This window comes from Schistocerca nitens, chromosome 1, assembly GCF_023898315.1.
Source record: "Schistocerca nitens isolate TAMUIC-IGC-003100 chromosome 1, iqSchNite1.1, whole genome shotgun sequence".
In the NCBI taxonomy this organism is placed as follows: Eukaryota; Metazoa; Arthropoda; class Insecta; order Orthoptera; family Acrididae; genus Schistocerca; species Schistocerca nitens.
Genome location: NC_064614.1, coordinates 739,095,258 through 739,122,108, shown reverse-complemented (window position 1 = coordinate 739,122,108; position 26,851 = coordinate 739,095,258). Strand labels below are relative to the sequence as shown.

General features: G+C 43.7%; 1 protein-coding gene across 1 annotated transcript in view; it reads right to left on the bottom strand.

Moving 5' to 3' along the window:
• LOC126236920 (heat shock protein 70 B2-like) overlaps positions 1-26,851 on the bottom strand; it is a 133,766-nt gene that overhangs the window by 3,912 nt on the left and 103,003 nt on the right. The window contains exon 7 of the mRNA XM_049946579.1: positions 21,996-22,169. Within this exon, the coding sequence (XP_049802536.1) occupies positions 21,996-22,169 (174 nt within the window). The remainder of the gene's footprint in view (positions 1-21,995; positions 22,170-26,851) is intronic.

Here is a 26,851-nt window from a genome sequence, read left to right as displayed (position 1 = left end):
TAACAAGCAGCCTTCCCTATGCAGAAACAGCACGAACAGCGCCATCACCTGACGACCAATGTGCTTTCCAAATCTTTTATAAAATGCACCACAGGATTCCGACTCACTAACAACGCCGACCCACTGTCGGCCCACTATTTGTTTCACAGTGTAAGGCCCCTCCACTTCACTCCAGTACCCTCCCTTTGTGTCCTATTCTCAGTTTTCCGTATCCCCTCTTAACTTCATATACTGAACATGATAAAGATCGTCGCAGTGAAATTAGAATGAAACTGTAAAATTCCGCAAACTAGTAAAGTTTGGTAGAAAAACGCATCTACACAAGAAACTTTTTTCCGTTCAATTATGGAATTTATAAGTAAAATTCAGTCTTTTCTATCGGGAAAATTCTACAACACCTCGATACACCAAATGATATCAACGGTTGTATCTAAGTGAAATACTAGATCAGCCATGGCACACAGAGAGCTTATACAAAGAGAGTTGGTTTCCAAAGACGTTATCATACCTGCGTTCTCTGAGACATGATTTAAACCCCATTCTAATTTTTTAGTAGGTGCCTAATACATCGTTCAACAGGATAGTAATTCGAATGGTAAAGAAGGAACGACACTGTTGATTGATTCATGGGTGTAATTGTCCCACACTTCAGTAAGAACCCTTTCAAGTGATAGCAGCTGGAATTCGTCTTCTAAGACTGTTATAACTTCTGTGCTAATATACTGTAAACCAAAAGCGACTGAAGTGGAGGAATGCTATTCTCTAATCAGCTGACTAGACTCCACATACGTTGTTTGCGAATATTTCAGCATGGTTCATGTCACAGTTAACACGTACAGAGAAGGGTGTATTGAACATCGTCAGTCAGGTTAATTTAATCGTTCACAATGACGGGTCGCCAATATTCATATTACTTCTGGGCCACTGATCATGGACGACATTCCTCACAATTAACCCTTCGAATATCGCGCAACGAAGTAAGTGGGAAGTATGCCCTACGCCCATATCCCATACTTACAGACCACTTCTCCATCGCATTAACTTTAAAGATTTATCTCAAGAAAGACACACTTTCCGACGTCAAAGAGAACATGAGAAGGACAAATTGGAAAATACATAAAATTTACATCAATCAGTACATTCAAAGAGGACTGATGCAAGTTTCAGGTAAGGAGAGTTATTGCTTGCTAATTGTACTAATCCGTGAGGCTACAACTAATGCAACTCTTTAATCTACCGACTGGGGAACCAAGTGGAATGGCAGTACCATGGTGGATCCAAGAATTCTCGCGCATGATCACATAACGAAGGCGTGCATATAAAATGTGCAAAAAACAACATACTTAGGAAAATAATACAAAGAAAAGTGACAAGAAGAAGTGACAAGAAAAAGTGAAGCACGTAGAAATGAAGGAGGAAACGAAACTTCATGAACTGAGAGGGTATGTAATGTTATTTCAGCGATTGATTGAGATCTACAAAGAACTCGGCAGTATGAGTCCAATTATCAGGATCACGTTTCACTCCCTCTGGCCTTGATGCATGTACTGATTAGGTTAGTAAGGGTATCATCAGGTCGTTTTGTTCTCTCCTGAGGCAAGGTAGTCCTAAACTGTTCTAGGAGGTTCTTGATATCCTTGATACTGTGAATGGGACGGATTTGACGTCCGAGTTGATACCACACATGTTCTTTCAATGACAGCTTTCTGGACCTTGCTGACCATGGAGCTACCTCAACACCACGCAGTTGGTAAGGGTATTATCAGGTCGTTTTGTTCTCTCCTGAGGCAAGGTGGTCCTAAACTGTTCTAAGAGGTTCTTCATATCCTTGATACTGTGAATCGGACGGATTTGACGTCCGAGTTGGTACCACACATGTTCTTTCACTGACTGCTTTCTTGACCTTGCTGACCATAGGGCTACCTCAACACCACGCAGACAGTTCATAGAGACACATGTCATGCGTCGACGAGCATTATTCTGTTGAAAAATGGTACCACGATAAGGTCGCTTGAGAGGTAACGAAAATTGATGCAGGGTGTCCATGACGTACCATTATGCCACGAGATTCGCCCGCCACTACCAGCTGTGATCGAAGTCATATCCGAAGACTCCCCACAACATGGCTCCAAGTACAGAGCAGTTATAATTAAAATTTAGCTACTTGTGCCAGTGTAGAAGTTTAACCATATGGATACCCAAATTTATAGGAGTCACGTTCAGACTGTGCGCTGAAGGATTTGTGTTTTTAGTAGCGTTACTGTCAAGACTTTCCTTTAGGTGTCGATACTGGTACGACGACGCAGGGTTGAAACACAAGCATCAGAGTGCATTATAGTAACAAACAGTCAACGTGGGTCTGGACAAAGTGAGCAGTGCTTTATTCGTAAAGCTGTTCATCAAAACATCAGCAGTAGAGCTGCTGCTCTTCGTGAGTGTCGATGCATTGAAGGAATACGGTGGCGTCTTCTTTCTGCGCTGGGGTCGAAGAACACGGTTCGGAAGTTCGAATTAACTGGCGATTCGTAAATTCCTCCTGGGAGAGGCCGATAGTCAATTGCGCCACACTGTTGAAGAAGTCACTGTCGCCATGGATGAGAATGCTGGATGCTATACGAAGTCTTCAAGCAGTGTACGAGCTGTGTCACGACAGCTGAACATTCAATGATCCATCATTCGAATGGTGGATGACGAGGAGATTCGAGCAGACTTGCTATTACGTTTTTTGCCAGGGTTGAAGATGACGACCTGTGGCCTTAGGACATTTCGTGGAGTGATGAGGCATATTTCACGCTCACTGGGGCGATAAACGCTGACATTTTTCGCATTTGGGGAACGTCGTTGCCAACGAACGTTCATGATGTTCCCCCGCATAGTGAACGCATCAATGCATGGTGTGGCTTTACGGCGAAGTTCGTGATTGGTCCATTTTCCTTTGAGGAACTCGGGCTTCGAGGACCAAGGATGTGCAGTGCGAATGGCACACGATACTGTGGTCTGCTTCACCACATGTGTTCCCTGCTCCGTGGGAGAGAGGTGCTTTGGACTCGACTGTTTTGAAGCGCGATAGAGCTCCGCCACCTCACACTGCCCGCGAGGTAACTCGGTTACTCCGTACACACTTGGAGAAAACCGAATCATTGGTCAATCGCTGCAAACTGTGTAGCCACCAAGATCTCTGGCACTGGGATTACCCGAAGGATAGGATTTATCAACGGTAGACTAACACAAGTTGGAGGTCGAAGATGAACGCAGAGATGTAAGGAAGCAGTCTCTAGTGTGGTTCCAGGCTGTCGTGGATTCAATGGTCGTCACATTTAGCAAACTCTGTAACCTGAATGTAAACATGGTACGCAGTTAACATACGTTGCCCTCTCATGTGGAAATTAAAATGTGTTTCTTCAAATGGTTTATTCGTTATTTCTCTTCCGCACTTCCTTACAAATGTTTCCACAAAGTTTCACTCATTTTTCATTGGGGCTGTCTCTAGTAGCGAAAGTTTAGTTATAACCACCATGTATATGTATTTCCCACAAATATCTGTCGGAAGTTGCAAATGAGAAAGCAAAACTCTCATTACATATTGCGCTTGAAAGAGCTACAGAAACCACTGGCCTTTCTAATCGCTCAAAGAGGACAAAAAGGAATAGCTACAAGCGCTTGTGAAAACTTCACTACTTCGGAAAGATTTGGAGGAAGGAAAAGTAAATGTTATTTTTAGATAATATTGCGAGATAGGTGGTCACTGGACTGACACACAATTTTCTCATTTCACATGTTCTTTCTTTTATATCGACAGATGTTTAGGACGGGAGGTAGGGACAGAGCATCGAGTGACATTGTACTGAGTGCACTATCCGAAAATTACCTCGAGCAATTAAACAAAGAACCGACTCATGGAGATAACATCTTGGACCTACTGATAACAAACAGACCCGAACGTTTCGACTCTGTATGTGCAGAACAGGGAATCAGTGATCATAAGGCCGTTGCAGCATCCCTGAATATGGAAGTTAATAGGAATATAAAAAAAGGGAGGAAGGTTTATCTGTTTAGCAAGAGTAATAGAAGGCAGATTTCAGACTACCTAACAGATCAAAACGAAAATTTCTGTTCCGACACTGACAATGTTGACTGTTTGGGAAAAAGTTCAAGGCAATCCTAAAATGCGTTTTAGACATGTACGTGCCGAGTAAAACTGTGAGGGACGGGAAAAACCCACCGTGGTTCAACAGCAAAGTTAGGAAACTACTGCGAAAGCAAAGAGAGCTTCACTGCAAATTTAAACGCAGCCAAAACCTCTTAGACAAACAGAAGCTAAACGATGTCAAAGTTAGCGTAAGGAGGGCTATGCGTGAAGCGTTCAGTGAATTCGAAAGTAAAATTCTATGTGCCGACTTGACAGAAAATCCTAGGAAGTTCTGGTCTTACGTTAAATCAGTAAGTGGCTCGAAACAGCATATCCAGACACTCCGGGATGATGATGGCATTGAAACAGAGAATGACACGCGTAAAGCTGAAATACTAAACACCTTTTTCCAAAGCTGTTTCACAGAGGAAGACCGCACTGCAGTTCCTTCTCTAAATCCTCGCACGAACGAAAAAATGGCTGACATCGAAATAAGTGTCCAAGGAATAGAAAAGCAACTGAAATCACTCAACAGAGGTAAGTCCACTGGACCTGACGGGATATCAATTCGATTCTACACATAGTACGCGAAAGAACTTGCCCCCCCTTCTAACAGCCATGTAACGCAAGTCTCTAGAGGAACGGAAGGTTCCAAATGATTGGAAAAGAGCACAGGTAGTTCCAGTTTTCAAGAAGGGTCGTCGGGCAGATGCGCAAAACTATAGGCCTATATCTCTGACATCGATCTGTTGTAGAATTTTAGAACACGTTTTTTAATCGCGTATCATGTCATTTCTGGAAACCCAGAATCTACTCTGTAGGAATCAACATGGATTCCGGAAACAGCGATCGTGTGAGACTCAACTCGCTTTATTTGTTCATGAGACCCAGAAAATATTAGATACAGGCTCCCACATAGATGCCATTTTCCTTGACTTTCGGAAGGCGTTCGATACAGTTCAGCACTGTCGCCTGATAAACAAAATAAGAGCCTACGGAATATCAGACCAGCTATGTGGCTGGATTGAAGAGTTCTTAGCAAACAGAACACAGCATGTTGCTCTCAATGGAGAGACATCTACAGACGTTAAAGTAACCTCTGGCGTGCCACAGGGGAGTGTTATGGGTCCATTGCTTTTCACAATATATATAAATGACCTAGTAGATAATGTCGGAAGTTCCATGCGGCTTTTCGCGGATGATGCTGTAGTATACAGAGAAGTTGCAGCATTAGAAAATTGCAGCGAAATGCAGGAAGATCTGCAGCGGATAGGCACTTGGTGCAGGGTGTGGCAACTGTCCCTTAACATAGTCAAATGTAATGCATTGCGAATACATAGAAAGAAGGATCCTTTATTGTATGATTATATGATAGCGGAACAAACACTGGTAGCAGTTACTTCTGTAAAATACCTGGGAGTATGCGTACGGAACGATTTGAAGTGGAATGATCATATAAAATTACTTGTTGGTAAGGCGGGTGCCAGGTTGAGATTCATTGGGAGAGTCCTTAGAAAATGTAGTCCATCAACAAAGGAGGTGGCTTACAAAACACTCGTTCGACCTATACTTGAGTATTGCTCATCAGTGTGGGATCCATACCAGGTCGGGTTGACAGAGGAGACAGAGAAGATCCAAAGAAGAGCGGCGCGTTTCGTCACAGGGTTATTTGGTAAGCGTGATAGCGTTACGGAGATGTTTAGCAAACTCAAGTGGCAGACTCTGCAAGAGAGGCGCTCTGCATCGCGGTGTAGCTTGCTGTCCAGGTTTCGAGAGGGTGCGTTTCTGGATGAGGTATCAAATATATTGCTTCCCCTTACTTATACCTCCCGAGGAGATCACGAATGTAAAATTAGAGAGGTTCGAGCACGCACGGAGGCTTTCCGGCAGTCGTTCTTCCTGCGAACCATATGCGACTGGAACAGGAAAGGGAGGTAATGACAGTGGCACGTAAAGTGCCCTCCTCACACACCGTTGGGTGGCTTGCAGAGTATAAATGTAGATGTAGATGTATCGTAGTATGCGACATTGTCTGCTACACTACACTTTTCCCTCATTTTTTGTTTCCTGAGTTCTCCTTGTGATAATGTGTGTTTAGTCTTCTTTAGTTTTGGTTGATCCTTTGTATGACTGTTCCTTTTTCAGTACTTTAGTGGGGAACTATAGGCTTTGAACTTTTGTCGGATTATTGGTTGTACTGACATGACTAATAATAAGGCGGCCAAGTTTTTCAAATCGCAATGCGGGACGTTTCGAGGATGTGGATACGGACTATGAACACGTGACTCAGTTTGTCGGTTATTCTGAAAGTAGGAAAGAAACGTAGGTGACAAAAGAACTCATTTACTTTTAGAATAGTATATCTAACATAAGTGATGTTCTATTTTTTAATTCTAATCTTTATTACAGTTTCATAAATATTTTCGCAAGTGCCTATATAAAATTTTTGAGTCTGGCAATTTTTGAATGGTTTTTGCTTAAGGTCAATGAAGGACGTTTTATGCATATGGATGGGAACTGAGGGTAAGTGACCATGTTTCCTGACTGTGCTAAAATTACAAATGAAATATAATTTATTAAGTTTTCATTTATTTTTAAAATCATATTTCTGTCATGAGTGACTTCTTTTTTTTTTTTTACTAAATCTCGGTTTTGATTTAGAATTTCATAAAAATTTGTACAAGTTCCCATATCGAATTCTACAATCAGCATTGCATGTAGTGTTTCAACTTTAAGTGAAGTTTTTCCGATTCCACATAGTATTCATCAACGAAAATACACGTTCTGAAGGTGTGTCCGTCCCTGGTAAGCCGAGTACATATTGGACGAAGGCCAGGCAGCTTGTATGTGGTATGTGCAGTTCATTAAGTTTTTGAACACCTCTAACCACCGTTCCTCCGTGCTGCTCTTCATACATTCCGATCTCTTCAGAACATCGTGACTGACGTAATCTGAAATGTAATTTACCTCTTCAAACAATCTATCTTCAGCTACTGTTAGTTGTCGTCGGTGGCATCTACAAAATTAATTATTGGTACGGATGTTCCACATCAGCCCATTTCAGGCTATTTTTTTTAAAATCATTGTACTGATGCATATACTTCTGTAGGTACTTGATGCAGCTATCAGAGAAGTTAGGTATATGTCCCATAAAATAATTTTTGTCGATTTGCCCATTCTCCACAAGACTTCTTAACTTATTTCGTATGCTCAGAGGAATATAATCTTATTCTAAGTGCTTTGTGTACTTGTTTTTGAGATCCATAAACAAGCGTAAAACTTCCGCAAAGGGATTCTAACTCCTTCCATCATCTTCACAGAGTCATTAAATAAAGCGTCATGTACATGTACAAAGCTCCGAACATTCATTAAATAAGAGTGCATGTAGCACAGTTGGGCATTTATCTTGCGATAGAAAGTTGAGATTTCGATGGTACAGACATTTGCAGGGCTCTCTCTAGTGCAGGCAAAAGTGCAAGCCATCGTGTTTTGCTATATTTCAGGAATCTTTTTTATTGAATTTCTGCTTCTTCGCAGAAATGTTTGAGAGCTTTGACATGCACTGTGTGTATATAAAAGTACGAATAAATCTTCGTAACAATATATTCGACGTCCACGGTAACAAGTCTGCTGATGTTTGTATATCGTTGTGTGCAATATGCGCTGCGCACTCCACACCAACTATTTTTCTCCCTGAGCCCTCTCGAAGTTTGAAGAAAACATTACATTGTTCTTCACCTTGAACTCCGCCAAAATCTGTATTGGCATTATCTGCACAAATTCCCATGACTTTTCCTTAAGCTCATGGTTTTCAGAAGGTGCATTAAAGAATCATATATAATAACTGCAGTTTCACCAGGTAAATTCAGGATATCTAATATTTTTACATTCACTCCAGTCTTTGGATGAAAGCATCGCACTAGTATTGGAAATATTTTGAGGTCTTTGTGGTTTGAAACGTCTGTACAGATAAAGATAAATGGAACGTCCTTGAGTTCTGTCTGTAGGTTGTCTAAAGAAAAACCCGTAATCACATTCTTTATTATTGTTTCGCACTTAGTTTTCCTGCAGTGAAACTTATTTTGAAACACTAAAAATGTTCAAATGTGTGTGAAATCTTATGGGACTTAACTGCTAAGGTCATCAGTCCCTAAGCTTACACACTACTTATCCTAAATTATCCTAAGGACAAACACACACACCCATGCCCGAGGGAGGGCTCTAACCTTCGCCGGGACCTTTGAAACACTTTTGAATTAATTTACTAGTACATTCCACCGATCTAAAACTCTGTGATTTACCGTGTGGAAAGCCAATAAACCTACGGCTCTTGCAAGTTCTTCGTAGTCAGCGAAGTTTTCCTGACGGAAATAAGTTGAAAGAGATGATGTACCTGCAGCAGTCTACGCCCTTTTACGTTTGTCAGATGTTAAATGAATTTGTATATCGTGTTTACCGCCGTGAGGAACAGAGAACACCCCATTACACTTTTTGCACCGCCCTTCTGAAGGTGTTGTACACTTCTGTAAAAAAAATGGGAACTCCGTTTGCAAGTCCTTCGTGAATTGTAAACTTCGTTTTCTAACAGTCGGTGGCATTGATAAGTAAAACAAGCAAATTAGTTCACGGACCCCGACGAAGCACGCAAACACAAATCAACAATGTTGAGTCTCCGCGCGCAGACTTAATTTACAACCTAAACAGTCGACCTTTCAACTTCGGATCACCCTGGAACCTATTGTTTTTCAGATCGCTGCCAACCTCAGAGAACTAGAGTGGTCACCCCGGGCTACCAGCAAGTGGTGTTTCACCCAGTCGTACTACATATTTATTTCTTTTTTATGTACACGAGACAACGAAAGGAACTGCACATAATCACACTCATAAATCCTAAGTTCATATCCTGATTCGTAGTGCTTACGATACGGGGCAATAATCTGCAGGGGTGAAAATTACCGGAATGCGGGACATTGGCTAGGCGCAAATTGAGACGCGTATAGCGCGTGTGGCGCGACGCAGCGCAGCGCGCGTTTTTGTAACTGCACTGGTTCAAATGAGACCGCGCAAACTGCGACGCGACATGACTGGGAGGCGACACGCGCCTGCGCCAGGTCGCGCGGCGTTGTGGTTGAGGCACAGTTTCTCGCGCCGCGCGTCACGCGTGCCTCGCTAGCACCGTGGCAAATTTGAAGCGGGGAGCGGAAAAGTAGCCCGGCCATATGCTCACATCGGAACGGTGCATATGAGCAGTGATAGTATTGATAGTATTGCCCATAAGATAAATTTTGCCTTACTGTGTACTAAATTTCATTGCCTTTGGGTAGTGTTTCGTTTTTCGCCATTTCAACGCTTCATCTTTCTTCGTTAGTACATTATACTTTTCTGTTATTTATATCTGTATTCTTTTGTTTTGTTTTGTTTTTCTTCTGTCAAGAAAAATGCATACTTCATTAACTGATGAGCCATTGGCAGCTGGAATAGGATGATATGCCTCCGCGATGATTTCAGATCGCAAGAAGGGACAGAGGGCAGTAAATAAGGAAGTAAGGAATGTTATAAAATTATCTGATTAAGAATCATGGTAGGAAAGTAAAACAAGGTTATCTTCTCGCTGCCCAGTATGCTGGCTTATCTGTACGATCTGTTACAAAAATTTAGAAAGGGATAATCTCCACAGGTGTGATTCCTTTGTGCTCCTGGTAAAAAGGGTCCAAGATGTGAAGCATAGAAGTCTCACTGAGATTACTCTAATATGGATGTAATATTGTAATACGACACACTGTACTACATGCATGTGAAAATCACATTTCCAATGCAAGCTAGAAACACTCGAAAAGCAGTCACAAATAACAATGTTTTAATTGATTCGCCGTGATAAGAAAAAAGCATTTCAATTGTTGCATGCACATTATCAGCATTAATAAACTAATTATACAACAGGCTACACAAAATGAAGAAAACGGTCGGTATTATTACGAAAGTAGGAATATCCTAAAAGAGTGTTATGATTAGATATATTTAATTTGTTGAAATGTACTACTGACAAAGGCAGATATAAAATGGCTCTGAGCACTATGGGACTCAACTGCTGAGGTCATTAGTCCCCTAGAACTTAGAACTAGTTAAACCTAACTAACCTAGGGACATCACAAACATCCATGCCCGAGGCAGGATTCGAACCTGCGACCGTAGCGGTCTTGCGGTTCCAGACTGCAGCGCCTTTAACCGCACGGCCACTGCGGCCGGCAAAGGCAGATATACTTTCATGACAATGTTTTTCGAACTCCAACTCACAAGGCACACATGACTAGCTTGTGCATTCCTGTCGCGCGCGTTATCCTCCGCTGCTGACAATACACTGACCATTGTGTTGTGCGACAGATCAGTTGTTTATTTTTCTCAATAACAACTATTTTACTTGCGATCACACATAGTCAGTTTGGCAAGCCGTAGGTGAGTAACCAGAATCTGGCATGTGCCTATCATTCCGCCTGAAGGAACACTCATCATTATTTTAATACTGCTCAGATCAAGAGAAGGGATAAAATCATTTGGTAAGTTTCCACTCCAGTCGCTCAGTGTTAAAAATACGATGGGTTACGTGGATTCCACCAAAATTCCAACGGAGTTGGCAATCTATTTTTGTGTGAGTTGTTAATCTTTTCTCATTCGAAGAAGCATCACCGTTTGTGAGTAACGGCCACATTTCTCTTGGTGACTGGTTTAACTGTATGTCCTTTGTCACAGTGTAATTTGCCAAGCTCATCTCCCAGCAGCTGTTGAGACAGAATTCCGAAACGGAGTGCCTCATTAAACAAGTAATTGGCAATCACAGCGCTCAATAGCTTACGAAAAACCTCATAGTGCCGGTTTTGAGTAACATAAAAGAAGAAATTTCATGTTTATTTTCATTCTAGGAAGCTCTTGTATCGCTAGCAGTCGATAACTCTTAAAAAATTACAGTCACTGGAGTGAAATAAATGAAAAGGGAAGTATAAGAACTGATATATCGCCATAGATAAGAAAGTTCCGTGTGTTTAAGAATTGATAAAACACTCTCCTCCTTGTGTGCTATCATTCGCCAAACTTTCGTTTCGATGTCTCGAGCGGTTTAGGAGATACGAGAGATGTTGCGAGTATTTCATTCTCGCGGGCGTGAGATCGGAAGTGAGCGAGGCAGATAGAGACCTCCTCCCAAATCTAAAGAAAAATTCAGCATGTTAGCTAAATTTCATACGCAGCAACATATGGTGTAATACGCACCAAATGCAAAATCATAGCGACCCCTAATTTTCGTTGAAAATTTTTTGAGTTTTGCGTAGTGTCTTACTAAAAAGTGTACATCACAATACGAATGGTCATTAGCGAGTTGATGAGCACCTCGTCACGAAGCAGACATATAACGCTACAAGTAAGCCAAAAATCATATATTTTCAGTGAATAGTTTCTGTAAAATCGTTTGAGAAAGATAACAGGTTGCGCGCGCTTCGGTTCAGTCAGCGCAGAGCGTCACCAGTCGGCGCGTGCGAAGTATGGTGTACGCGGCGCAATATGCGCTGGACCCAGGCGACCCGTGCGGCACGTGCGCGTCGCGCTCTAGTGTCGTCTCACGTCACACGTGCTATACGCGTCTCAATTTGCGGCTAGCCTTAGTGTGCCGACCGTACAGGCTAAGTTATTTTTTGCGCGCTCTAAGAAACAGCCCGTGTGGTGGCATTGACGAGTAACGGCTGCTGTGTAATAGGAAATACTTCTGAAGGAACGAATACTACAGTGACAAGGCTCGAACGCTATTGATTCGTTTGAAACTGTTCACAGCTCACAGTCTAGTGGATAGCCTTGCCGCCTCTACATAGTGGGGTCCCAGGTTCGATTCCCGGCTGAGTCAGAGATTTTCGTCGCTCAGGGACTGGATATTTGTGTTGTCCTAATTGTTCCGTCTCTTCCTCCTCACAAAGACGAGCAAGTCGCCGAAGAGCCGTCAAATGGAAAGACTTGCACAGATAGCTGAAAACCCCAGCTGGCGTGTCCTGGCCATAGGACCATTTCACTTCTTTAAAATTAGCGACATTTTAAAGGGAATAAGAACAGCATTAGGATATAAACTGACGTAATAAAAGTCATAGGATACTTGCTAATACCGCGTCGGACTTGCTTTTGCAAAGAGTAGTGCAGCAGCTCGATGTGGCATGGACTCAAGAAGTCGTGGGAAATCCCCTGAAGAAATATTGAGCCCTGCTGCCTCTTTAGCCATTCATAATTGCGAAGACGTCGGCGCAGGATTTTGTGCACGAACTGATCTCTCGATTCTGTCCCTTAAATATTCGATGGGATTTATTACAGGGGATCTGGACGGGCAAGTCACTCGCTTGAATTGTCCCGAATCTTCTTCAAACCAATCGATAACAATATTTGCATGGTGACATGGCGCATTGTTATCCATAAAAATTCAATCGCTGTTTGCGAACATGAAATCCATGAATGGTTGCAAATGGTCTCCAGGTAGTTGAACACAATCATTTCTAGTCAACGATAGTTTCAGTTGGACCAGAGGACCCAGTCCATTCCATGTAAACACAGCCCACATCTTTATGGAGCCACCACCAGCTTGCACAGAGCCTTGTTGACAACATGGGTGGCCGTGCGGTTCTAGGCGCTGCAGTCTGGAACCGCGAGACCGCTACGGTCGCAGGTTCGAATCCTGCCTCGGGCATGGAGGTGTGTAATGTCCTTAGGTTAGTTAGGTTTAAGTAGTTCTAAGTTCTAGGGGACTAATGACCTCAGAAGTTGAGTCCCATAGTGCTCAGAGCCATTTGAACCATTTTTGAACAATATGGATCCATGGCTTTGTGGGGTCTGTAGAACACTCGAACCTTACCGTTAGTTTTTACCAACTGAAATCGGGACTCGTCTGACCAGGCCAAGGTTTTGCCGTCGTCTAGGGTCTAACCGATACGGTCAAGCGCCCAGGAGAGGCGCTGCAGGTGATGTCGTGCTATTATCAAAGGCACTCGCGTCGGTCGTCTGCTGCCATAGACCATTAAAACCAAATTTCGCCGGACTGTCCTATCGGTTCTGTTCGTCGCATGTCTCACATTGACTTCAGCGGTTATTTCACGCGGAGTTGCTTGTCTGTTAACACAGACAACTCTACGCAAGCGCTGCTGCTGTCGGTTATTAAGCGAAGGCCATTGGCCACTGTGCTGACCATGGTGAGAGGTAATGCGTGAAATGTGTTATTCTCGGATTATTGATTCCTAATAATTTCCGTTAAGGAACGTCCCATGGGTCTAGCTGCAACTGACATTCTGCGTTCAGTCTTTTAATTCCCGTCGTCCGGCCATAATCACGTCGGAAACCCTTCACACAAATCACTTGAGTACAAACGACAGCTACCCGCCGATGTGGCCGAGCGGTTCTAGGCGCTTCAGTCCGGAACCGCACTGCTGCTACGGTCGCAGGTTCGAATCCTGCCTCGGGCATGGATGTGTGCGATGTCCCTAAGTTAGTTAGGTTTAAGTAGTTCTAAATATAGGGGACTGATGACCTCAGATGTTAAGTCCCATAGTGCTCAGAGCCATTTGAACCATTTTGAACAAACGACAGCTCCGCCAATGCACTGCCCTTTATATCTTGTTTACGCGATTGGCAACCGGAATAAAATAATAATTGGATCCTTTTACCGACCTCCCAATTTAAATGATACAGTTGTTGAAACGTTCAAAGAAAACTTGAGTTTGATTTCAAACACGTACCTCACTCATACGATTATAATTGGTGGTGACTTTAATTTACCCTCGATATGTTGGCGAAAATACAAGTTTAATTCCGGAGGTACGCATAAAACATCATCCGAAAGTGTGCTAAACGCACTCTCTGAAAATTATTTCGAGCAGTTAGTTCATGAGCCCACGCGAATAGTACACGGTTGTGAAAACACACTTGACCTCTTAGTAACAAATAATCCTGAGTTAATAACGAGCATCAAAACGGATACGGGGATTAGTGAACACGAAGTTGTCGTAGCGAGACTGAATATTGTAACCCACAAATCCTCCGAAATTAAACGAAAAATATACCTATTCAAGAAAGTAGATAAAAATTCACTTGACGCCTTCCTGAGAGACAACCTCCACTCCTTCCAAATTAATAATATAAGTGTAGACCAGATGCGGCTTGAATTCAAAGAAATAGTATCGGCAGCAATTGAAAGATTTATACCAAATAAACTGAACGACGGAGCTGATCCTCCTTGGTACACAAAACGGGTCAGAGCACTGCTTCAGAGACAACGGAACAAACATGTCTAATTTAAACAGACGCAAAATCCCCGAGACTGGTTATCTTTTACAGAAGCTCGAAATTTAGCGCGGACTTCAATGCGAGATGCTCATAACCGTTTCCACCAACGAAACAGTTTCGTAACCTGACAGAAAATTCTAAGCGACTCAATAGAGATACTATCGAAGCCAGAGCTACCAAAGGAGAGTTACTAAACACTGCCTTTCGAAATGCCTTCACAAAAGAAGACGAAGTAAATATTCCACCCGGCCGGAGTGGCCGAGCGGTTCTAGGCCCTACAGTCTGGAACCACGCGAGCGCTACGGTCGCACGTTCGAATCATGCCTCGGGCATGGATGTGCGTGATGCCCTTAGGTTGGTTAGGTTTAAGTAGTTCTAAGTTCTAGGGGACTCATGACCTCAGAAGTTAAGTCCCATAGTGCTCAGAACCATGTGAACCAAATATTCCAGAATTCGGATCAAGAGCAGCTGCCTACATGAGTAACGTAGAAGTAAATATCCTCGGAGTAGTGAAGCAACTTAAATCACTTAATAAAAGCAAGTCTTCTGGCCCAGACTGTATACCAATTAGGTTCCTTTCAGAGTATGCTGGTTCCAGAGTACGCTGATGCATTAGCTCCATATTTAACAATCATATGCAACCGTTCGCTCAACGAAAGATCTGTACCCAAAGACTGGAAAGCTGCACAGGTCACACCAACATTCAAGAAAGGTAGTAGCATCAATCCACTTAATTACAGGCTCATGTCATTAACGTCGATATGCAGCAGGATTCTGGAACATATATTGTGTTCGAACATTATGAAATACCTCGAAGAAAACGGTCTATTGACACACAGTCAACATGTATTTAGAAAACATCGTTCTTGTGAAACACATCTAGCTGTTTATTCGCATGAAGTGTTGAGTGCTATTGACAAGGGATTTCAGATCGAGACCGTATTTCTGAATTTCCGGAAGGCTTTTGACACTGTACCACACAAGCGGTTTGTAGTGAAATTGCGTGCTTATGGAATATCGTCTCAGTTAAGTGACCGGAGTTGTGATTTCTTGTGAGAGAGGTCACAGTTCGTAGCAATTGACGGAGTGAAACAGAAGTGATTTCTGGCGTTCCCCAATGTAGTGCTATAGGCCCTTTGCTGTTCCTTATCTACAGGGTGTTTCAAAAATGACCGGTATATTTGAAACGGCAATAAAAACTAAACGAGCAGCGATAGAAATACACCGTTTGTTGCAATATGCTTGGGACAACAGTACATTTTCAGGCGGACAAACTTTCGAAATTACAGTAGTTACAATTTTCAACAACAGATGGCGCTGCAAGTGATGTGAAAGATATAGAAGACAACGCAGTCTGTGGGTGCGCCATTCTGTACGTCGTCTTTCTGCTGTAAGCGTGTGCTGTTCACAACGTGCAAGTGTGCTGTAGACAACATGGTTTATTCCTTAGAACAGAGGATTTTTCTGGTGTTGGAATTCCACCGCCTAGAACAGTGTTGTTGCAACAAGACGAAGTTTTCAACGGAGGTTTAATGTAACCAAAGGACCGAAAAGCGATACAATAAAGGATCTGTTTGAAAAATTTCAACGGACTGGGAACGTGACGGATGAATGTGCTGGAAAGGTAGGGCGACCGCGTACGGCAACCACAGAGGGCAACGCGCAGCTAGTGCAGCAGGTGATCCAACAGCGGCCTCGGGTTTCCGTTCGCCGTGTTGCAGCTGCGGTCCAAATGACGCCAACGTCCACGTATCGTCTCATGCGCCAGAGTTTACACCTCTATCCATACAAAATTCAAACGCGGCAACCCCTCAGCGCCGCTACCATTGCTGCACGAGAGACATTCGCTAACGATATAGTGCACAGGATTGATGACGGCGATATGCATGTGGGCAGCATTTGGTTTACTGACGAAGCTTATTTTTACCAGGACGGCTTCGTCAATAAACAGAACTGGCGCATATGGGGAACCGAAAAGCCCCATGTTGCAGTCCCATCGTCCCTGCATCCTCAAAAAGTACTGGCCTGGGCCGCCATGTCTTCCAAAGGAATCATTGGCCCATTTTTCAGATCCGAAACGATTACTACATCACGCTATCTGGACATTCTTCGTGAATTTGTGGCGGTACAAACTGCCTTAGACGACACTGCGAACACCTCGTGGTTTATGCAAGATGGTGCCCGGCCACATCGCACGGCCGACGTCTTTAATTTCCTGAATGAATATTTCGATGATCGTGTGATTGCTTTGGGCTATCCGAAACATACAGGAGGCGGCGTGGATTGGCCTCCCTATTCGCCAGACATGAACCCCTGTGACTTCTTTCTGTGGGGACACTTGAAAGACCAGGTGTACCGCCCGAATCCAGAAACAATTGAACAGCTGAAGCAGTACATTTCATCTGCATGTGAAGCCATTCCGCCAGACACGTTGTGAAAGGTTTCGGGTAATTTCATTCAGAGACTACGCCATATTATTGCTACACATGGTGGATATGTGGAAAATATCGTACTATAGAGTTTCCCAGACCGCAGCGCCATCTGTTGTTGAAAATTGTAACTACTGTAATTTCGAAAGTTTGTCTGCCTGAAAATGTACTGTTGTCCCAAGCATATTGCAACAAACGGTGTATTTCTATCGCTGCTCGTTTAGTTCGTATTGCCGTTTCAAATATACCGGTCATTTTTGAAACACCCTGTATATAAACTATCTGGAAGACAATCTGAGCAGCCATCTTAGGTTGTTTGCAGATGACGCGGTCGTTTATCGGCTAATAAAGTCATCAGGAGATCAAAACAAATTGCAAAGCGATTTAGAAAAGATATCTGAATGGCGCGAAAATTGGCAGTTGACTCTAAATAACGAAAAGTGTGAGGTCATCCACATGATTGCTAAAACGGATTCGTTAACTTCGGTTACACGATAAATCAATCAAATCTAAAGGCCGGAAATTCAACTAAATACCTAATAATTGCAATTACGAACAACTTAAATTGGAAAGAACACATAGAAAATGTTGTGGGGAAGGCCAAACAAAGACAGGACACTTAGAAAATGTAACAGATCTACTAAGGAGACTGCCTACACTACGCTTGTCCGTCCTCTTTTAGAATACTGGTGGGCGGTGTGGGATCCTTACCAGATAGGACTGACGGAGTACATCGAAAAAGTTCTAAGACGTTCAGTAAGTTTTGTATTTTCGTGACATATGGGAGAGAGTGTCACTGAAATGATAGAGGATTTGGGCTGGACATCATTAAAAGAAAGGCGTTTTTCGTTGCGACGGAATATTCTCACGGAATTTCAATTACCATCTCTCTCCTCCGAATGCGAAAATATTTTGTTGACACCGACCTACATAGGGAGAAATGACCACCACGATAAAATAGCGGAAATCAGAGCTCGTACGGAAAGATCTAGGTGTTCGTTCTTTTCGCGCGCTATGCGAGATTGAAATAATAGAGAATTGTGAAGATGGTTCGATGAACCCTCTGCAGACATTTAAATGTGATTTGCCGATTATCCATGTCAATGTAGATGTACCACTATCTGCATATGTGCATATTACCGTCTCACGACTTTTGTCAGCTCAGTGAACACCTCCGCATCTGTAGGTGAATGATCAGCATATCTGCCATGCAGAGGACCCAGGTTTAATTTCTGGTTCTACCAGAGATTTTTCCTTGGTGAGAGGATTATAATGTGATCCACTGAGCCTCTAGATGCAACATTTCAACATTCGAAAACTGATAACGGGCAGGAGTCTGATGTGCTAACCACACGCCCCTCCATACTGCATCAGAATGAAGCCTTATGGCACACGATGACGCAGTGATGGGTGATCACTGCGTAGACCTCAGGGCCTAACAGCTAAGCTAGGTTTCTTAATTGTAATAAAAAGTGAATAGTTTTGACCAATTACCAAAAAATGTCATGAATGACAAAAACTCTCTTTTATTCTAGTGAATCCTAGGGTATTAAAAATTTAGTAGAGTCTATAATGGAAAGAATAGTTATTTAAAATTGTTATTTAAATGTTGTCGTCGTCGTTGTCTTCAGTCCTGAGACTGGTTTGATGCAGCTCTCCATGCTAATCTATCCTGTGCAAGCTTCTTCACCTCCCAGTACCTACCGCAGCCTACATCCTTCTGCATCTGCTTAGTGTATTCATCTCTTGGTCTCCCTCTACGATTTTTACCCTCCACGCTGCCCTCCAGTACTAAATTGGTGATCCCTTGTGATCTCAGAACATGTCCTACCAACCGATCCCTTCTTCTAGTCAAGTTGTGCCACAAACTTCTCTTCTCCCCAATTCTCTTCAATACCTCCTCATTAGTAATGTGATCTACCCATCTAATCTACAGCATTCTTCTGTAGCACCACATTTCGAAAGCCTCTATTCTCTTCTTGTCTAAACTATTTATCGTCCATGTTTCACTTCCATACATGGCTACACTCCATACAAATACTTTCAGAATCCACTTCATGACACTTAAATCAATACTCGATGTTAACAAATTTCTCTTCTTCAGAAACGCTTTCCTTGCCATTGCCAATCTACATTTTATATCCTCCCTACTTCGACCATCATCAGTTATTTTGCTCCCCAAATAGCAAAACTCCCGTACTACTTTAAGTGTCCCATTTCCTAATCTAATTCCCTCAGCATCACCCGACTTAATTCGACTACATTCCATTATCCTCGTTTTGCTTTTGTTGATGTTCATCTTATACCCTCCTTTCAAGACACTGTCCATTCCGTTTAACTGCTCTTCCAAGTCCTTTGCTGTCTCTGACAGAATTACAACGTCATCGGCGAACCTCAAAGTTTTTATTTCTTCTCCATGGATTTTAATACCTACTCCGATCTTTTCTTTCGTTTCCTTTACTGCTTGCTCAATATACAGATTGAATAGCATCCGGGAGTGGCTACAACCCTGTCTCACTCCCTTCCCAACCACTGCTTCCCTTTCATGTCCCTCGACTCTTATAACTGTCATCTGGTTTCTGTACAAATTGTAAATAACCTTTCGCTCCCTGTATTTTACCCCTGCCACCTTTAGAATTTGAAAGAGAGTATTCCAGTCAACATTGTCAAAAGCTTTCTCTAAGTCTACAAATGCTAGAAACGTAGGTTTGCCTTTCCTTAATCTATTTTCTAAGATAAGTCGTAAGTCAGTATTGCCTCACGTATTCCAACATTTCTACGGAATCCAAACTGATCTTCCCCGAGGTCGGCTTCTACCAGTTTTTCCATTCGTTTGTAAAGAATTCGCGTTAGTATTTTGCAGCTGTGACTTATTAAACTGATAGTTCGGTAATTTTCACATCTGTCAACACCTGCTTTTTTTGGGATTGGAATTATTATATTATTCTTGAAGTCTGAGGGTATTTCGCCTGTCTCATATATCTTGCTCAGCAGATGGTAGAGTTTTGTCAGGGCTGGTTCCCCCAAGGCTATCAGTAGTTCTAATGGAATGTTGTCTACTACTGGAGCCTTGTTTCGACTCAGGTCTTTCAGTGCTCTGTCAAACTCTTCACGCAGTATCGTATCTCCCATTTCATCTTCATCTACATCCTCTTCCATTTCCATAATATTGTCCTCAAGTACATCGCCCTTGTATAGACACTCTATATACTCCTTGCACCTTTCTGCTTTCCCTTCTTTGCTTAGAACTGGGTTTCCATCTGAGCTCTTGATATTCATACAAGTGGCTCTCTTTTCTCCAAAGGTCTCTCTAATTTTCCTGTAGGCAGTGTCTATCTTACCCCTTGTGAGATATGCCTCTACATCCTTACATTTGTCCTCTAGCCATCCCTGCTTAGCCACTTTGCACTTCCTGTCAGTCTCATTTTTGAGAAGTTTGTATTCCTTTTTGCCTGCTTCATTTACTGCGATTTTATATTTTCTCCTTTCATCAATTAAATTAAATATTTCTTCTGTTACCCAAGGATTTCTACTAGCCCTCGTCTGTTTACCTACTTGATCCTCTGCTGCCTTCACTACTTCATCCCTCAAAGCTACCCATTCTTCTTCTACTGTATTTCTTTCCCTCATTCCTGTCAATTGTTCCCTTATGCTCTCCCTGAAACTCTGTACAACCTCTGGTTCTTTCAGTTTATCCAGGTCCCATCTCCTTAAGTTCCCACCCTTTTGCAGTTTGTTCAGTTTTAATCTACAGGTCATAATAATAGATTGTGGTCAGAGTCCACATCTGCCCCTGGAAATGTCTTACAATTTAAAATGTGGTTCCTACATCTCTGTCTTACCATTATATAATCTATCTGAAACCTTATTTAAGTAGCAACATTAAATATCGCTGCTAGGAAGATTCGTTGGCAAGTCAAGTTACACTGATGAGACAGAACATTATGACCCCCTACCTAATAGCTGGTATGTCCCCCTTTGGCAAGAATAACGGCAGCGACGCATCATTTCGTGGAAGCAATGAGACCTTGGTAGTTCGCTGGAGGGAATTGGCACCACATGTACACACTAGTCACCTAATTCCCGTAAATTCCGGGGAGGCGGCGATAAGCTCTGGCACCACGTTCAATCACATCCCAGATGTGTTCAATTGGGTTCTGGTCTGACATGTTGGGAGGCCAGCACATCAATTGGAACTCGCCACTGTGTTCTTCCAACCACTCCATCACACTCCTGGCCTTGTGACATGGCGCATTGTCTTGTTGAAAAATATCACTACTGTCGGGAAACACGATCGTCATAAAGGGGTGTACGTCGTCTGCAATCAGTGTACGATACTCCTCGGCCGTCATGGTGCCTTGCACGAGCTCCACTGGACCCACGGATGTTCACATGAATTTCCCCAGAGCATAATGGAGCGCCAGCAGCTTGTCTCTGTCCCGCAGTATACGTGTCAAGAAGCTGTTCCGCTGGAAGACGATGGATTCGCGTCCTTCCACCGGCGTGGTGAAGGAGGTGCCGGGATTCATCAGACCATGCAACGCTCTGCCAGTGGGCCAACGTGACCGATTTCAGTCATAGTTGCCGATGTCGTGGTGTTAACGTCGGCACATGCATGGGTCGTCGGCTGCGGAGGCCCATTTTCAGGAGTGTTCGGTGCACTGTGTGCTTAGATACACTTGTACTCTGTCCAGTGTTAATGTCTGATGTTAGTTCAACCACAGTTCACCGCCTGTCCTGTTTTACCAGTTCGGCCAGCCTCCAATGCCCGATATCTGTAATGAGGGGTGGCCACCCAAGCCCACGACGTCTGCACGCGCTTTCACCTTGGTTTCGCCTCGTGTTGAAGACACTCACCACAGCACTTCTCGAACACCTGACAAGTCGTGCAGTTTCCGAAATGCTCAGTCCGAGCCTCCGCGCCGTGACAATCTGCCCTCGGTCAAACTCAGATCGCGCGCCTTCCCCATTCTACACATGGACAGCTCGCTCCCTAATACTGCCGGTACCATGCGTAGCAGTCATTCCTCGCCTGGACGGGTTCATATCGGTGGTCACAATGTTCTGGCTGATCAGTGTATGCTACGAAGATATTTCGTACTGTGAGTGGTGTTGGACAGGCAACGAGGAGGTACCTGCGAGCGTCCAGTGCTGGCGTCTCGGGCCGACACGTTGAGGATGCCATTGGCGTCGATGTCGAAGTTGACGTCGATGCGCGGCACACCGCGGGGCGCGGGCGGGATGCCCGCTAGGTCGAAAGTGCCCAGCAGGTTGTTGTCCTTGGTGAGCGCGCGCTCGCCTTCGAATATCTGCCGAACGAAAAACACCCAAACAATCGTTCTGATCGATAATAAAAGGGACACAACGATGAAGTCCAAAAGGGGCGAGATCCGTACGCCTTGCGTTCCATCGTGTTTATGTCGTGGTTTGCCTGCGGAGAAACAGAAGCATAAGCCATTAGAAATACCATTTACTACTTCTGATGGTCCGTTTCTAGCACAAAAAACGAGAATATTCACTCACGCTGTTAGTCAGAAATGAAGAGTGTCAGTAATGATTTACGTTTTTTTTTTAATGTTAGCGACAGACCAGCAAATGAAGTAAATGTTGATAGAACGAAAGCTTTCACGACCAGATGACATTGCTGCTGGTAAATCTTTCGGTGTATAAGGTCGTTGTCCTCGAATGTTCCGTCCAGAGCTGCGCTGCACATCGTCAGAGGCGTTGCTCCTCTGTTGGGTCTTGCCGACCGACGTTCGGAAGTCCGAGTATTTCTCTCCTTTGTATTAAAAAAATAACAGATCGAATCGGAAAGATTTTACAGAAATATGACATTAGACCGGTTTTTAGACCAACAAAGAAAATAGGTCAAGCACTCCGATCTGAAAAGGTTAAACGCCATCCTCTGTCAGCATGTGGCATATATAAAATTCCGTTTGCGTGTGGTAAATTTTATAGTGGCACAACCTAGAAAAGTGCGAATACACGGCTAAAGGAACACAAAGCCTCTGCCGACCAGCATAGGCAAAATACACAAATCGGCTGTAGCAGAACATGCTCTTCAGTCAGGAGGTCACGAAGTGAAGTTTTCTGAAACGAAAGTTTTATGTCTAACGACGAAAATTTTAATAAGAAAGAAGAGACTATGAAACATAGCGACATATGGACAGTAGCTCTGCATAATCGGTAAAGAGTTTTTATCTTTACCAAGACGACAGTCGGTAGTGAAGTTTTATCTGTGACAACGATCATTTCTGTTTATCACATGTGACTCCGATCACGTTTCCTTTTTCTACAGCATAAATGTCGTTCTCAGACGTCAGACGAGTCAGTCGGCAAGAGTAAACGGAGCAGCAATATCTCTGAAGACGTCCAGCGCAGTTCTGGACGAAACGTGAACAGAAGAGTTTCGTGTGTATCCCGAAATGTTTACCAGCAGAAAAGGAAATGTTTCCCTTGCTCCACAGGCAGGCCAAAACACGTACCCAATACAGAAAACTACTACATTAAGACCCAGGTGTATTCATTTTGAATGTTTTTGTATTGTAATTTTTGCCGAACGGTAAATCATATCTCAAAACGTGTTGCAGTATTAAATAATTTTAAAAAAGGTATCAAAGAACTCAGGCTGGGGGCAGTCTATAAAAAAACTTATTTTAAATTGTAAGAAACAATAACACTCGAATACCAACCACTGTAGCTTTAAATGGTGTGAATGTAGGCTCTCCTGGCTTATACTATTGATGAACAACCCTTGGGCTTCGAGTGCTCGGACACCGCGAGGCTTGGACGTTGTCCTCACTCATCTTCTGGAATATGTAAGCAGATCACTTGAAGATAACGAGTACGGCATTCGTCCAAAAGTCGCTGTGTCCCTATACTGCCATCTGGCAGACCAACAGCTTTTTATCGTGGCTTTCAGTTTTTCAGGTCGATCATGTCAGTTCATTTGACTGGTTTAAATGAGAGTGATTGTTCACTCTTGCGAAAGTGACAGAATTGTTTCAAGTGTTTAATCGGAAGCAAGTAGTATTTAAGAGTGAAATAAAGGTATTTTTAGGATTTTGTTGTGAAATTTATAGAAGACATCACTTGGAAAACCTTGCACAGTTGTTTATTCAACGTAGGCATAAAAACACCGAAGCACTGTCCGCTGCTGAGAAAGATGCGCGGTTCTAGGCGCGCAGTCCGGAACCGCGCGACTGCTACGGTCGCAGGTTCGAATCCTGCCTCGGGCATGGATGTGTGTGCTGTCCTTAGGTTAGTTAGGTTTAAGTAGTTCTAAGTTCTAGGGGACTGATGACCACAGTAGTTAAGTCCCATAGTGCTCAGAGCCATTTGAACCGTTTTTTTTTTAGAAAGATGCGGATGACTGAAATGTGGCAGTGAGTCGGGTCTGCATTGTGACATGTACTAGCCAGAATAGTATGCACCGTTCTTAAAACATTTCTGTCGACATTGTAAGAACGACTGACTTGATGAGGTTCGAACTATTTATCTCTTGGTCGGTTGGTTGGTTTGGGGTGTAAAGGGACCAAATCACAGGGCCATGAGCCCCATTATCCTCATGCAAACAAGGCTCAAGTTAAAACAATTCCCAAAAGAAGTCGCGGAAAGGAATAGGGCGGAAAACTAACGGGAAACCACACGGAAAGAAAAACGAAAGAAGTCAATCAAAAGTGGAAAACGTACACTAAAGGAAAAGTCGTGGAAGAGATTAAAATAATATATCAGATGGCCGAGGCTGGCTGGTCACAAGAATAAAAAAGGATGAGCCAGCTACTCTGCAACACACTAAAATCTCCAGCCTAAAAGAGAAGGCGAGGTGAACACACATAGGGACAAGAAGGAGACCAAGGCGAACAAACAGCAAAGAAAGAGTGAAGAAGAGTTAAAACGGAGGGAGGCTGGATGCCAGAAAGAGAAGGCCAGACGCCCACCCTTAGATTGTATGATAAAAATCCGCCTCACGAATAAAACGTAAAACAACATCTGCCAACGATGCATTGTCTCCCAACACCGTTGGCAGTGTGGCGGGAAGGTTAAAAGTCCGCCACAGAGCGATTAAAATAGGGCAGTCCAACAAAATGTGGACGAATGTCATGTGGGAGTCACAGCAAGACCAAGGTGGGTCCTCGCGACGGAGGGGGTGACCATGTGTTCGCCAAGTATGGCCGATGCGGAGCCGGTAAAGGACAAGCGAGTCCCTGCGAGTGGCATACATGGATGACTGCCATATATTCGTTGTCTCCTGGATAAAACGTAGTTTATTTGGTGTACATAGGATGCGCTATTCAGTATCCCAGATCACAAAAACTTTAGGGCGGAAGACCGATCGGAGATCAGTTTCCGGCATGCCCATCTCCAGAGTTGGTTCACCGGTAGCCTGTTTGGCTAGGTGGTCAGCAAGTTTATTGCCTGGGATCCCGACATGTTCTGAGTTCCAAATGAAGGTCACTGAACGTCCACTGTTGCCGAGGGCGTCAAGAGACTCCTGGACAATCACTACCAATTGATTGCGTGGGAAGCACTGGTCGAGAGCTTTTAAGCTGCTTAAGGAGTCACTAATGCACTGATATTGGTCAAATTATCCATTTTTGTGTGTACGGTTTCAGCATCTACTGTGGAAACAGTTTAATAATACTCGTAAGTTACCGCGTATGCCGCCAAGCTGTCATCTGGAACGGAATTGTTGATGTCATAAGGATCGACACGAGTGAGGGAGTCTAGCCGAAATGGTCGAGCACCGAGCGAGGTGGCGCTGTGGTTAACGCACTGGACTCGTATTCGGGAGGACGACCGTTCCAACCCGCGTCTGGCCCTCCAGATTTAGGTTTTCCATGATTTAATTAAATCCTTCCAGGCGAATGCTGGGATGGTTTCTGTCAAAGGGCACGGCCGATTTCCTTCCCCATCCTTTTCACAATCCGAGCTTGTACTCCATCTTTAATGACATAGATGTCGACGGGACGTTAAACCCAATCTTCCTTCCTTCATTCTTCCGAAATGGGCTGCCTGCGGTGGAGGGCAAGCGTTCGCCTGAGGGCGAGCTCGAGGATCCTAGATTGGATGTCCCAGGGCCCAAGTAGCTGGGAGGGGGTCTGGTCTGTTGGATTTGGCGACAAATCTTGGACTTTATCGGTTGAGATGATGATCTCAAACATGGCAACTTCTGGAAGAGTGGCAAACAATGGGTACTAAGAAATATTTCAAATTACAGATCCATCTCTAATGACATAGATGTCGATGGGACGTTAAACCCAATCTTCCTTCTTCCGAAATGGGCTGCCTGCGGTGGAGGGCAAGTGTTCGCCTGAGGGCGAACTCGAGGATCCTAGATTGGATGTCCCAGGGCCCAAGTAGCTGGAGGGGGTCTGGTCTGTTGGATTTGGCGACAAATCTTGGACTTTATCGGTTGAGATGATGATCTCAAACATGGCAACTTCTGGAAGAGTGGCAAACAATGGGTACTAAGAAATATTTCAAATTGCAGATCCATCTCTAATGACATAGATGTCGACGGGACGTTAAACCCAATCTTCCTTCCTTCCTTCTTCCGAAATGGGCTGCCTGCAGTGGAGGGCAAGCGTTCGCCTGAGGGCGGGCTCGAGGATCCTAGATTGGATGTCCCAGGGCCCAAGTAGCTGGAGGGGGTCTGGTCTGTTGGATTTGGCGACAAATCTTGGACTTTATCGGTTGAGATGATGATCTCAAACATGGCAACTTCTGGAAGAGTGGCAAACAATGGGTACTAAGAAATATTTCAAATTGCAGATCCATCTCTAATGACATAGATGTCGACGGGACGTTAAACCCAATATTCCTTCCTTCCTTCTTCTGAAATGGGCTGCCTGCAGTGGAGGGCAAGTGTTCGCCTGAGGGCGAGCTCGAGGATCCTAGATTGGATGTCCCAGGGCCCAAGTAGTTGGGAGGGGGTCTGGTCTGTTGGATCTGGCGACAAATCTTGGACTTTATCGGTTGAGATGATGAT